Below are 15,531 nucleotides of genomic sequence, written 5' to 3'. Positions count from 1 at the left end.
CCCCCTTTGACAGCTAAAAGAGCATATTCTTGTTTCTCTCTAGTCTTTTTCTGTGCATCAGCTGAATTGTTTCTATTCCACCTGTATAAGCTAATTGATGGGAGTGGTATATTACAAGTTAAAATGAAGTAGTAATTAGCTTACAGGATATCCTGTGAAAGTTGATGATTCAGAAGCATTGTTAGTAGGTAATCTATCTGTAGATTGAGTTTGGTGTTAAGTATAAATACTTTTTTTTTTTTTTTTGGTGAGGTCTCCAAGTCTAATCCTTTAGTATGGTCTTGTCATCTCTCCAAACAGGTGCGGTTTTCTTACTTACCTTTATAGATACCTACATAGCAGTGTTAAGTCAACACAGTTAAAGCAGAGCTCACAATCCTCCCTGACTTTCTCAGTTATTTTTCTTCATATTACCCAGCTCCAGATCTATTGCCCAAGCATTACCTTTGGTTCTCATTCCTCCCCCAGTCTTCACATCCAGGTTAACTCTGAAGTCTCTCAAATTCTTCCTGTATGTTTCTAATACATACAAACACACAGTTCAATTTCTGTCACCTTGTGTCTTAAATTCACAGAATACTTACATAATGGCATTTCTAAATTCACTAGGACAGTCTTGTAGTAATAGTAGTGCAAAAGGCCTGTGGCAATGCTATTGTTGCTCTCCATTTTTTGTCACATCCAACACAAACTAGCTGTCTTTGCTTTCATCATAGAGTGCTGTAAGCTGTAAACTCTGTGCTGTTGCTCAAATAGCAGTTGGATATTGATGTCTCCTGCTGGTCAACCTGCATTGGCAGTCTTAGTTGGTTGACCAAGTTATAAAAAAAAAATAGCATTGCTGTTGTTTCTGTCACGTTATCTTTAACATCGTGGAAGAATTCCACAGAAAAAATATTTTTCTCTAATGTCCTACCCAGAGTTGTGTAGCACTGCTTTACAAAACCTTGACAAAAATTAAGCTGCTGGTTTTATTGAAGCCACAGTCTATGGCACTGAAAAATACTGTATTGATTTTCTGTGCTCTGCCATCTGTGTGCATCCATTTGTTGTCACCTGGTTTTAAATTCCTGGTAAGGAATGTCATTCTGTTTCATATTTGTACAGTAGTTGCATCATCAGGATCGTAAAAATAAACGATGATGAAAAGAGCTCAACTGAATGCTGAAAAAGTAAGTTTAGTTTGCATGGGTGGCAGTTATGCACAATTGGCTACGCCTAATATTGAAATCTGTGACATACAGTGAAAATGGAGCCGATGACATGTTTAGGAATGAAACATGCAAAGTAGGGAGAAACTGTAATCTGGAGATCCTCTCATGGTCAACTTCCTTTTCCACCTTTCCAGATTCAGCAGTGCTTGGTTACATGAAAAACGTTGGGAAGATTTAAGGAGAAAAGAACAGAGTAAGGTGCCATTAATATGGTGGAAGCAACTGCTTAGTGCTCTGTCTCTGTTTTATCTCTCTTCTCTTTGTTTATTCTTCATGGTAAGAGATGTGACATTTATTTGTACAACACTTGCCTTTGTTGCCTACATTCCGTTGTTCTAATTGCTGCAGAAAGAATGTGTAGCTTCAGTTTCTTCTGTGCATTGTGCTTAAGATATAAATGTAATGTGACAGCTTAATTATGGCTAGTTTTACAGATAAAGCTCTTATAATGCAGAGAAATTATGCTCTTGAATGCGAGCACAAACAGGCCTACAAAATTTTTGTTCAAGTGGCCAAAAAGGTCAAAAAAACCAGGTACTTTTAGGCTAGAATGTAAATAGTGACTCTGTCAATAAAAGATTTCTTATCATTTTGGAAAAGTGATGCTGTGGAGTACAGGGGTATGTTCTGTGAAACACCTGTGGCTTTGAGCCAGGAGTTTTAGGAGTCTTGCATTTAATAAGTCCTTGTGCTTTTTTGGAAAGTTCAAAAATTAGCTTTCTAGATTACATCAGTAAATTATAGGTAAAGAAAAGAAGATTTTTTTTTATTCCCCCTTTTTTTTTTCAAACAGAGGTTTTCCTCTGGTGCAGTTACAGCTGTGCATGTCTTCATTCATTTTTAGTCATTCTCAAAGACTGCTTCTGATTTTCCTGCAGTGGGCTCTATACTCCCCCTGCTGAGCAGTTTGAATAGAGAGAAAATCAGCATAGTAGCAGCTTTCTCTTGAGCAGTATTACAGCTAGGGAAGAGCACAAGACTTCACTTTTCACTGTAATGGCTCAGATAAATGCTTTTGAACGCTTATTAGAATAGTGCTATTCATGCTTGGATTACTGTGGTTTGTGCATACAACAACTTTAACTTTTATTTTGTTTTTAGTTAGAGATTCACATTTATCTACTTCTTATGTTTTTAATAGAAAATCTGTTATTGTGCTAGTGGCTAGATATGGTAATGAACTGCAATATGTTTCAAGTATATAAATTTTTGGTCTCCCAAAACATGGCTAATGCTACTGATTTTAAAAATGACATCCAATTTTTTAGATATGTGACATGGAGAACATAAATAGTGGCTACATGCAGTGTAGAAAGTTCGTAAATGTTTAACTTCAAAAAAATTAAATATTAGGAAGCTGACATTTTCTGAAAGTAAGACAGCAAGATACAAAGAATCAAGGTTTTGTAAATTAGGTTGCTACTGCAGTATTAATGTAGCCAGATTGCATTTAAGAAATGTAACTAACTCCAAATGTATTTATTGTTTAATCTAATAAATAGAACATATAGAAGGTATAGACTTGGTAGATTAATATTGGGGTAGAAACCATATCCTGACTTTTTGCCACTTGATTTATCATTCTCAGTGTTAGGTGTTGATTTTCTATGTAATACTGTATTTCAAATAATACAAGTGATTTTGTTACATATTTGTGTACTTCATAAAGTCTATAGGAAGAGTTGTAATTAATTTAATGAGAAAAGGATCAAGAACTTGCTTTGCTTCATTAACAAGCTGCACTGATCACAGTCTCTCCCTCCTGTTTCATAAGTATATAGTGGGGCATGGTGTGGCACGGTATTTTCAGGATGATCATTTTTCTCGGTTATCATGGTTTGAGACCCACTCTACTGTTGGAAGTCATTATGGTTTAAAAATCTCAGGACTATGTTCCTTTTCTCTTTTGCACAGAATTCACACGACTTTGAGTTGTTTTGAATCACCGCAGATAAAACAGCAGACTTGCTCCCAATAGTTTATTTAATCTTTTGTTTTGACATATTACTTCTGCTCTAGATGCTTGGTGTCCTGCATCCTGAATTTCTATTGTTTGGTTTACTGTTTTCTTTAGAGCTACTTTTTTTTTTTTCCTTTTTTTCCTGGAAAACAAGACTTACAGCTAATATTTCATGGGGCTTTATCATATTCTCCAATTGTAGATCTCTGTAGTGCTGAAACGATGTTCATTTGTACCTGTTATTTGCCTGAGAAAGAAAGTCAGGAAGAACAATCTGTTTAGAAAAGAGCTAATGAGAAAAAATCATCGTAATATGAAACGATATACATACAGGCCTTACGTGAAAGTAATCTAGTATATTTTTAAAGAAAATGTGATGAAGTCCTATGTTATATGATGATATGACTGATAATGATACTTTTAAAGATTTTGTATGTTCAAAATTAAGGTTGTTACAAGTAGATACATTCATTAGAAGTACTATCCCTTATTTCTATCCTGTTAGCTAGAGACCTTGACATCTCTGGTGGATAGTCATGTAGTTTTAAAATACTAGAAATGTAGTAGTAATGAAAACTGTAAGTTTAACTTGTGCAAAAAGGGGACTGTCCTAGGAGAAAAATATGTAGAATATTTCAAAATATCTCAACTTAGAAAATCAAGTAAGAAGATCCAGTTATTTCCATAAGAGCCTGAGGATTGTCTTTTAAGTATCTATGTAAGGAGTCATTTGCACAGATTGACAATACCACAGGGTATGTACTGAAAATCGGATCTTGTACAATAATTATGTATGTATTTAAATAAAATTCCAGAAGAAATACTTGAAAATAGTTTGTGCTATAAAAAAAACTATTTGGTTGGGGAACTATATTCTACTGAACAAGGATGACTTATCTCTATTGTAAGACTCAAAAATATCTGTTAAGAGTGTATGGTTTTTCTCTTCATCTTAAGTATTTTTTTAATTATTTTTTTAAAGGAAGCTGCACCTACAGAATCTCTGCTTAACTGGCAAGACTATGAAGGACGAACTCCCCTTCATTTTGCTGTTGCTGATGGGAATGTGGCAGTTGTTGATGTTCTGACCTCCTATGAAGGCTGCAATGTGACATCTTATGACAACTTGTTTCGAACTCCTCTTCACTGGGCAGCCTTACTTGGTAAGCTGGACATTGCTGGTTGTTTAGTTATTAATTGATTATGGTGTTTAATCTTTGTATCTGTTTTTTATTTAATTCCAGCATTGCATTATGCTAACTAATCTCTTAGAACAATAATATTTGGTTTCTGCTAGACCATTATTAGCAGTTTGTGTGTAGAATGTTGGTTTTTTTTTAGCTCCCTATTCTCCAAAGCATTGTAAAATGCATTCTTTCAACAGGCTATATATATTCATGATTTAGTAACAATTAGAGTGTGTGAGATGTTCTTGCGTGTTCATGGGTAAAAAACTGTTTTGTTAGGAAACTGGGACTGAAAAAAAAATGGTACTCTAGAGCAGGACCTCCAAAGAGGTATGTGTACACCCCAGGCTGTACCTAAGACGCTGCACTGAGGTGCATGGAAAAAAAAACATCAGAACTTCTATTTATACTTTTTTTTTTTTTTTTTTCAGATAAAAAAACAGAAAAATCAAACCTTCCTAATTTTTTGAATGAATTGACACTGACACCCTTACTCAGTCTGTGTGTCAGACAGTTGCGTACAACTTGCAGGGTGTCCTCAGAGAAGTGTTGGCTCTCCACAATGCAGAGGGGTTGATGCGGTGTCCTCACCTGTTCATTTGCTTTCAGCATATTGTGATGTATTACAGTTTGCATTACCCAGTGAAGTAATTTTACAGGTTATATTATCTAGTTTTTACTGAACTACCACTCATAAAATAAACAAGTGGCTTTAAAAAATACCTGCAAAATAACTGTGGGTAATACTCATGATGCCAATACAAGCAAACGTAAGGAAAATGGCAGAGTGGGTGCTTATCTTATTCCTGGGACTCTCTATCAGCCATTTCTTGAGGCAAAAGCAATGACAGTCTAATTAAATCTGACAATAAGTTGTCAAAAAAAATCACCAGTTATCAATAAGACTATAATATCAATAAGACTTATCAAAGTCTATAAAGTTATCAATAAGAATATTTTAATAATACCCCCCAAAATTACCAGTTATCAATAAGACTATTTGACATATGGATTGACATCCACTATAGTTAACAATGAACCTTGCCCTAGGTGCCTTGAGAAATTAACTAATGGTCGTGCAAAGCCATCATGATTAGCAAGGTGTTTAAAAGCTAAGCATCAAGAACATGAAAGCAAACCTCTACGTGTTTGTTTTTTTCAAGTGTTTCAAGTCATGTGATAAACAATCCAGTACTTTCCAAAATTTCACTAAACTAAATGATGAATCTTCGGCATCCTCTTTTGTTGTTTGTTGCTTAATAGCGAAAAACAAGCTGCATACCATTGGGGAAACACTCGTTCTGCCTGCGGTGGCAAAAATGGGTAAAATAGTGTGTGCAAAACAATATGGCAGCAAAATAAAGTGCATTCCTTCGTCAGCAAATACTGTTGGAAGAAGTATAGAAAACATTGCTGAAGATCTGCAGAAACAGATCCTAGAGCAAATTATGCAGTGTGGGAGGTTTGTGGTACAACCGAATGAAATTACAGATATTTCTAACTGTCTCAGCTTAAGGTATTTGTTAGGTTATTCTTCAATAATGAAGTAGACAAAGAACTACTTTGTGAGCCACTAGAGGGAAGATATACAAGAGAAGATATATTCTAAACGGTAAATGACTTGATAAAAGCAGAGTTTATGGAAAAACTGTGGAACCAGTGACAGGGTGGCTTTTTGACTGGAATTTAAAAAATGAATTCCAGGGTGAAGTTGCAGAGCTAGCATCGCATGTGATATTCATTCACAGTATCGTTCATAGACAAGCTATTGCAGCAAAGAAGTTGAGGCCAGAAGCACACAAAGTGCTGCAGGATTAATCATCCATGTGATTAATTTTATAAAAACAAGACCTTTAAATAGTGGAATCCTTTACAGTACTTTGTAATGAGTTGGGGAGTGACTGTGAAGATCTTTTGTTCACTGGCTTTCTCATGGCAAAGTGCTTAAAAGACTTGTCAGACTATGATTTGTCAACATCAAATAACCCATTTCTTGAGCCTAATGACTTATCATTCTGGCTTCGTTTCAGCCTCTCCTCCTCCAATGAGGCATTAAAAATCTTGACTGGTGAAAGAATCAGTGGATAAGCTCATCAGTTTCTGTAAAAATTCTAAGGATATTAAAGTTACAAGAGCTTTTGACTATCTACTGATTCTTGCTGAGGCTGTATGTTCATTTACCTTACGGAGTCCTTGATTCTGGGGATTGTTTTCTTTCTTTGCAGTATGGTTCAACTACTCAAAGACAATTTCTGTTGCACTTTGAAATGCTGGTGTCTAATGTGTGTATTGACTATGAAATTACAGGCATAATAATATTGTTCCAGCCCCTTTACCATCTCATTGGCCCTCTGGTGAACCCATTCCAGTTTACGAGCATATTTCCTGTATTTGAAAGCTGAAGAATTGATGCAGGTCTGTAGGTGTGTTGTAACAAGTGCTGAGTAAGCAGGGATAATCTCTTGCCTCTGGGTGTGCTCCTGTTAATGCAACCCAGAATGCTGTTACCCTTCTTTGCTACCAGAACAATGCTGCTTGCTTACATCCAACTTGCTGTCTGCCAGGTCCTTTTCTTCAGAGTTGCTTACCTGATGCAAGGTGCAGGGCTTTTCATTTGTCCTTGCTGAACTTAGGTAAGTAACATCTGCGATCTTCCTCCTTTCACAGATCCAGTCCCTTTATCACCAAAGGCAATCTGACTGGTCAGGTATGACCTTCTTGGTCTATTCTCTAAGCAGCCAGTCCTGGGAGACCTTCTTGGGGAATACTGAGGACAGGAAGGCCTTGAGTACCTCCACCTCATCTCTGTCTGCTCTCACTAAATTGCCCACATTTTCCTTGCGCAGCCTCTTACCAGCAGTGTAGAGGCAGAAGATCAGCTCATGGGCTGGGATATCCCTTCCCAGTCTCAACTCCATTTGAATTTTGTCTTTCCTGACACCATCCCTATGTGCCCAAGCGATGTTTTAAAGCTTCTTATTAGCCTGTCACTTCTTCCACCTCCTGTACAGCCTTTTTGCATCTGATTTCTGTCACAGGTTCCATGCTTAGTCAAGTTAGTCTTCTAGTGTGTCTATTTGTTTTCTTAAATATTGGGATGTGCTATTCTAGAGCATGGAGGAAGCTGTCCTTAAATACTTAACAACATTCGTGAGCTCCTTTTCTCTTCACAGCTGCCTCCATGGCTTCCCAGCTACCAGCTTACTGTATAAACTGAAACATGCTTGCCTGAAGTCTGGGACACTACTGTCTTTCCTCATTTCCCTCAGGATCTTGAACTCTGCAATTTCATGGTCACTACAGCTAAGGCTACTACTGAATGTCACATCCCTAGCCAGTTTTTGCTTCTTCACGAATAGCCCATCTATCAGTGTGGTCCTCTGGTTGGCCTGGAGAGAGCAGTACTGCTGTCTTCCTCCCAAAACTCCTTAATGTGATGACACTGATACTTAACCGAATTCCTTCTGCAGGCAAGGACACCATCTTCTGCTGCCCCAGCCTTAGCCAGAAGGAGTGGACTTTCCCTGCAGGCCAAGACATTCTCTCTCTGGAAGGGATCTAGTTAGGGTCCTGTTAGGGTCTAGTCCTCTGTGTGCCAGGGGTAATAATTATGATTGCTTTGGGGGACCATGACCAGCATTGTGGAGCACTTGTACGTGTCCATCAGCAGAATTTCCAGCCCTGACTGCTCAGCCTTCTGTGCAGATTGCTGTGGAAACTACTGCTTACTAGGACATTAATTTTTAGATTTTCAGAGCTGAAGGCCTAGGCCTGGCTGTTATAGAAGCCTCTCCCTAATATTAGCTGAATGGGTGCTTTACACCCACTAGTCAAGAGTCATCTGAAGTCTGATGGGTCAGAGAGTCTGACTGGCAAAGTGTCAGAGCACTCCTTGAACAGCCAATGGGTCCTTAAACAGTGCTGGAGTTTGCTAGAAGCTTCTAGAATCTCTCTTTCCCCCTCAGAAGCAGACACCCTGAAGTTCCTAGACAATCTGGAATTGTACTCAAGCTTCTACTGTGTAAACGGTTTCTTTGTTACCTACTTCAGTTTGCAGCACACAAGCAAGTCATCCACAGCAAGCCCCAGCTCACAGCAGGCCCCATTTGCTGAGGGTCCATAGGGCCTTATATCATTGGCTGTATTATTATTTTTCTTCCAAGTTATACTGCTTTCTTATCATGAAAAATAGAAAAAAAAAAAAGATCAAGTTTGACTTGAGTTAGCAGGAAATCTTGCTCAATTCTACTAGTGTCCTCTTTAAGAGGCACTAAATGAGGTGGCCCTCATGAGAGAGGGAAGGAAATATTATTGCAAAGGCAAAAAATAATGGCAAAAATTACTCCAGCTCCTCCCCAAAACATGATCAGTTAGGTTTTTTCTCTATTCTCTGCTGTTGCTGATTACTCAGGTAAAATTTATTTCTGTTCACATTACTTCCCTGAGACTCAGACGCTCTGTAAATTATGATGTTACATGTGTGAATTCTGTGCTCTTTGGTTTTACAGGTTACAAAACTGAATCTTTGCAAAATAGCTAAAAACCTGATTAAATATAAATAGTCTAAATACAGGAAAATGAGCCTCATAAAAAAACAGGCACAAAAATTATACAAGTTTGAAAATTGACCTCCTCGTTTCCATTCTGCTCAGTGGGGAAAGAAAAAGTAAATTGAATGCTTGATAAAAAAGGAAGACTCTTCCAACATCCTCACTCCCCTTTTAACAGACTTTAGCCCCGTGATCCTTTGGGACGCTACTGACAAAAAATGCCAAGGAAAGAATCAAGTTGCTTGGTGGAATGAGTTATTGCAACTCCAGTGAGAATATGCATGTAGTTTGTTTATGTTTGCTTGATTGCTTGTTTTTAAGTTCTCAGATTTGCATTTGCATTCAAGTTGGTATATTGAATTTCCACAGAGAAATTGTGAAACGTTTTAAGTGTCCTCAGATCAGTCCCCCAAAGAAAGAGTCATTATCACTTGTTTCTGTCCAAGAAGCAATATTTATCGTGTTTTGAAATCGATTGTGTTTTAAGAGAGAATTTTGTCTGTTGGGAAAAAAAAATAAAAATGGATTGTCTAATCAATGTGGGATAAAGGGGGAAGACGTGCCAAGACCACCAGAGTGTTTGCGAACTCGATGAGGTGGCATATGCCCATGAGGAACTTCTTACTGGTAAATTATGATTAATTTTTAGGGTTCTTTTTTGAGTTAAATGCTAGATGTTTTATATAGATCTCAAAGAGTCTATGGTGTTATTAAATGGTCTTAATAGTAGGAGTTTTATTTGTATTGCGGGGATGCATTGCAAATATTCTGTTAAAGGTGGTGGCTTGCTGGGTTGTGTGTACCTCATGGTATTGTTGTTCCTGTTATTTCTCAATTTGTGAAGGTACATGGAAGTCTCACACAAGTTGCATCTCTTCTAAATAAAAGTATTACAGAATTGACAGTTCTTGACCTCGAGAATGAAGTTTCAGAGTTCACCTGGCAAAATCTAAAAATTAACGTTGTAGTAAGATGTATCTTTGCACCAGTTTATTACTGATGCACCAAGTATAACTCTTTTTTTCAACCCCCCTCAAGTCTTTCTTCTCATAGATGATTTAGGTGGACCTCCTGTCCTCATTACAGAGTTCAGTTGCTGTTTTTCTATTCGTGTACTGAAAGTTTAGACAACTTTTTTCCAGTTTCTTTACTCCTGCGGTTTTCCTGCTGTGATTGCACTCAGAACCAACTTCTTTCAGTGCATCCATTTAATGGTCCTGAGATGGGAAGATCATAACAATGTTACGTCTCTTCTCTATAGTGTTTTTTTTGGGGTAGGAAGAGACAGAGGGTGTGGTGTTGTGTTTCCAGGTTCGTCTTCATTGCTGAAAGGAAAGAAGAACTTTCCTGTACACCCTAAAGCTATTGGTTCCATGTCCTTCAGGAAAAAAAAGAAAAAAAAAATCCCAAATGCCTATTCATCCTTTTTGACCCAAGCTGACCATTTTCTCTCATTTCTGATCCTTCTATACATACAAGGTCTGAAGGTGCTATTCTGCAAAAGAAAGCTTGTCTAGCCCTCCACCTCTTAGGTTTTGAAAAGCTGCATACTACATCTGTTACACAGCTACATTCTCTTACCATCATTGTTTTGGTTAAGTAGCTTACTGCTAGTAGAAATCTTTACCTATTCTTTTATTCATTTAGACCAACATAATTTATTTCAATTGTGCAAAAGTAACATAATGCAAATTTGACTGTTTTGCTCTCACACAAGATACTGGGAGACTACTCCTGTAAAGTCAGATTATCTTTATTTATTTATTTATTTGCCTTACAGTATATTCATTAAAATATAAAATTATCAAGATATTCTGCGAGCTAAATATGCCTGCAGAAGAAAGCATATAAGAGAGGATCAGTTGATTTTAATGGTAATATACTATATTGGGTCTTTGTTTTCCTGTCTGTTAATATACTTTTACTTGAAATTTTGTATGAATAAAACCTGAATGAAGAATCCACGCTTGGATGATGGACAAATGGACATCACTATTAGTCTGTGCTGGCTTTTCTGCTTCTGACAGGCTGTCAGTCAAATGCAGCATCTCAGCTGAATCATCAGAAGCTTTTTCTGGACCTACTCATTTCATACATTATAATATTAATATTGCACTTTTCTGACCAGCTAATGCTGGTTTCTTTTTTTTAAAGAAGTGCTCTAATGCTGTCTTTTGAAAGAAGTATAAAATCTTCTGGAGACACGTTCCTAGTCATTGGTCATTCTGATTTGTAGGCGCCTCTTAGAAGTGAGGGTACAGAATATGGAACTGGAATGCTCTTGGGAATAAGGTGCATGCCAGGCTTAACAGTACAAATATGAAGTCTTATGATTCCCTCTTAGTGTTTAGACCATTGTGGCTACAAAACAAACATTATTTATTGAAGTCTGTTCTTTTTCTTCTAATTTTTTCTAATAGGGAAGTGTTTAACTTCAGGGTTTGGTAAATACTTGTTATTATTATGTTTTTCTCAGGTCATGCTCAGATTGTCCATCTATTACTAGAAAGAAATAAGTTTGGAACTATCCCATCTGATAGCCAAGGTGCAACTCCTCTACATTATGCGGCACAGAGCAACTTCGCTGTAAGTAGTGCATGCCCTAAATGTAAAGTAAGTGTATTTTGCTGATATATTTATGGTGTAACAAAGCATTTGGATTGTTTTTGAAGTCATATAAACAACATCAGCACAAGCCTAATTCAGAGTTTTCCTAGTAATTATATGAACATGTTTAATTTTAAATTATTAAAAATAGATTTAAAAATTTGCTTTACAAACAAAGCCCCTTGGTTTATATGTTTGCGTCAGAGCACATGATACTCACCTCGGTACTTCGATGGAAAGCAGAATGACACCTACTATTTTACAGTGCTTTTGTTTTTTTAAGGCTGATTTCAGCAAAATCCAAACAGTTATAAGGTATCTAGAGGAAGATCACCCCTATAAGGATTCACACAGCTGCTTCAGCAACAGCCAAATCAGACTTTGACTGCAAAAAAGTGATTAATTAATATTTGCTATTATAAATGTTGCTGTTGTCTCATAAAGCATGGGTAAAGAGCAAGAACTTTTGTCACAATTCCTCATGATCACCATATTTTTAAAAGTTCAGTGTTGAGACAGAAAAAGGCTAAAAAGAAAATTGGTTTCTTAGGCAGCCCAATCCTCATATTTTGGTAGACTATGTAATTTTGACCAGAGCACGATCAGATACGGTAGAGCTAAGTAAAAAAAAAAAAAAAAAAAAAAAAAAGCCAGGAGTTTAACAACTGCTGGTCATAGGTGTTGTAGAAGTAGTTCTTAAGCACTGGAAGCTAGGAAGGCTCTTTTCACAATGAGCTGTCTCTCATAGTGAGATTATGCCATGCATAGTAAGTTAACAGCTCCAGTCTAAGTTTTCTTCAGTTATATTGTTCATAATCTCCTATTACAAAAGAGGTTATCTAGTGCCTAATTAATGTAGTTATATAGTTTATATTGCACCATTTTCTTAACAGGGGTACTAATTTTGGTCTTTTTTGCCACCAACATGTTGTTTTTCATAAAACAAGTAAATTTTTAGTATCTTTATATCTTGAATGGTTTTCAGAAGAACTACTGAAAGAGGCAGCTGACCAAGGTATGTTAATACTACAGCTGTCAGGCCTCTGTTTCCTTGTGAAAACAACATGGCTTTTTTTTTCTTCATTTTGAAGGTGGTCTAAGTAAAAACATGTGGAATTGTGTTGTTTTATTTTGTTTTATTTTTTTTAATTTAGACTTTCACTGGAGCACATCTTATTTGTAATTCATGCATTTTCACAGAATGTTTTAATGATGCTGACTATTGTCCATTATTATGATGTGGAATGTACAGTTTGGGTCTGACTCACATACCTGAAATATTTATGCTGTAAAAGCCTTTCTCTCTAGTCTGAATCAGACTCCTAGAGTCAGACTCTTAAACTGGGAAAGATCTATGGGAAAGATAGAATGTTTTTATTTACAACCTGGTGATTATCCCTGTATGCTTTTATCTTTTTTTTTTCTCTCTTTTTTTTTTTTTTTTTTCCTGTATTGATACATTCCTACAAAATAATTTTTCATACTGGCTTTATTTCTCTAGACTTATTTAATTGTGTGAAACATTTTCATGATGTTACTGCTTTTTGATCCCACCAGCCAGAGAAACTTCTGGGTTTTATGTGGAAGCAGAATAGGTGATGGAATCAGACATTCTTTTGAAATCTTGTGTACTTAAAATGAATTTACTGTTTCCCATCTTACATGAAGAATGAAACAGGAGGGTCTCACACAGATATACAAGCCTCTGCTGGCTGATGATGTGATCCAGGCATCATTGTTGATGCATGCCTCAAATGTCTGGAGCTTCTCTCTCCCCACACTTTTTTTTTCCTATTACATAAGAATCCTAGAGTAATTCCCACCACTGCATTCCATATACATGGTCAAACAACTGAGTGGAGACACATCCATGTTTGTTTTGGCAGTAGCATCCATATATTTATGATTTGAGAGCCACGTTATTCTTCTGTTCAAGCTGCCAAAGTTTGGATAGGCGTGGTTTGTTTCTCCATTAAAGATGTTTCTTTGTCCATAGCAAGAAGAAGAAAGTTTGATCTTCTCTGTTTATTGTAAATGTTGTGGTTGCTCTCAGTTTTACTGAATTCAGTATCTTCTTCTTTGTTGTTGTTGTTGTTGTTGTTGTTGTTTTTTTTTTTTTTTTGGTTTTTTTTTGAGACTGAAGAGACTTAGCTGGCAATTGATTTAGGTGAAGCATTTATTCTTTAGACTAATTTATCCCCAATGGTTATAGAAGAAATAGCTATAAGAAAAAAAAATCCCAAGATAAGCACCCAAATAGCCTGCCCAAAGATTATACGTCCTTTGTATCTCACAGAAGATCCAAATTGACATCCTTTTTTTGGGGGGTTCTGAATTTCATGTGTGAAGGCAGGTGTTCTAATACTATTCATCTTAGTATGCAGAATGCAGGATTAAATTTTATTTTTATTATTTTTATGGAGATGTCCAAGAAAATAGGTATTTCACTTTATGCTTGTATAGATTTACCACTAAGTGAAATGTGCATACCCATGTCTTGTTTTTGAATGTTTAGTAATTTGCAGTTTCTTGATAGCACAGGATGAAAGGATCCAGGTTTACTTCTCTCCTTTACTGTTGTTTTTCAGCTTTGTTGTTTTTTATTCTGTTTTCTCCACATTTTTAACAGAGGTAAACCACATGATTTTTCATGACAAAATACACGTAGGATTACAATGATTTAATATGTTTATTTTTTGATTTCTTGACATTACCATACTAATTTCACTCCATTTTGGTTTCCAAGCTGAGATAACTTCAGTTTGGAAAATAACTCTTACAACAGTATGGGATTTTCTTTCACTTTTTCCCATTAAAAATTCTAGGAAAAAAAAAAAAGCGTAGTTAAAAGAAAGGTTGATTTGCTAAAACTTAATGGAAAAATAATATTACTTATTTATGCTTGAAGAATGTGTGCCTTAGTGTTGAAAAGGTCCAGCCTTCTTACAGCTTTTCACTTTGCAGGATATCAAGCAGAGCAGAGTTCTGGTAGGGTGCTGAGTTGTTAGCCTAATGAGTCGCCGATTGTATCTGAGGTGTAGCGGTGGTCAATGTGAGTACACAAAGCTATAAACCCATGCTGTTCTGTGTGGAAGGCTTAACGCTTACATTCCTCATTATTTCTGGCTGCACCTTTTTACAGTAAACTGGGAGTTCAGATATGGACCCAAATTCACAAAGATGTTAGGATCTTAAGTCACGTTAACATAAAGGAGAAATTTCTTGTTTCTTTAGAGAGATGAAATTATAAATAGTAATTAAAAAAATTCAACTGATCAGTTGGACTTAGCCTCTTAAACACCTTCATGATTCTGGCTTTAGCATTTGAGCCAGGGCTTTATTATAGCCAAGGAATTCTCATTCTACACAGGGCAGTGATGGAGCTCTTTCGTGGTCACATGAAGGAAAGGATAAAATAGTGCTAACACTAAAATAAAAATATAAAATAAAATCTAATAAAATAACAAATCCCACTTTTTTCCAGATTTTAGTCATCACTCACTGTTTATAAGTGTTTACCAACTTTTAGATACACAGCATTTATAAGCCATGAGATAGAAAAGGCAAAACCTTCCCCAATTCTTTTTCTTCCAGCAGTGATTTCCTCACCCTTAGTGTACTGTGAGGCTGATTAAGAATTTAGCAGAAGGTTAAGAAGGTAGATTTGTTTGCTGAGAGCTTAACACAAAGACAGCATTTGAAGAAATAATTATTTAAATCAATCTCTTTAATTTAAAGAGAGATTTTAGTCTGATATTTATATTGGAAAATCTCAAGTGGTCACAAGTGTAAAGAATTTCTTAATTAGTTTTTTACTTACAACATTTCGGTAATTAGTAACATAATATAATTGAATATTAGGAAATGTGTCTATATTTCTCCTAAAGTCCTGTTTTGTTTTGCTGTGTTGTTTTTTTTTGTTTGTTTGTGGTTGGTTTTTTTTTGAGTGGTCAGATTTTGAGAGTTAAGCTAAAATATTTGCATGTGTAGTCATTCAGGTTTAAAGCAAAAAA

The 15,531-nt window shown here is 36.2% G+C and overlaps 1 protein-coding gene across 1 annotated transcript in view; it reads left to right on the top strand.

Moving 5' to 3' along the window:
- The window catches only part of INVS (inversin), an 86,723-nt gene that overhangs the window by 42,623 nt on the left and 28,569 nt on the right, over window positions 1-15,531 (top strand). Inside the window, exons 6-7 of the mRNA XM_082753813.1 lie at window positions 4,157-4,337; window positions 11,388-11,497. Of these exons, the coding sequence (XP_082609939.1) occupies window positions 4,157-4,337; window positions 11,388-11,497 (291 nt within the window). The remainder of the gene's footprint in view (window positions 1-4,156; window positions 4,338-11,387; window positions 11,498-15,531) is intronic.

Source organism: Aythya marila, assembly GCF_965140915.1.
Source record: "Aythya marila genome assembly, chromosome: 2".
Lineage (NCBI taxonomy): Eukaryota > Metazoa > Chordata > Aves > Anseriformes > Anatidae > Aythya > Aythya marila.
The sequence above is the reverse complement of the archived record's forward strand: the minus strand, read 5'-3'. Positions and strand labels throughout refer to the sequence as shown.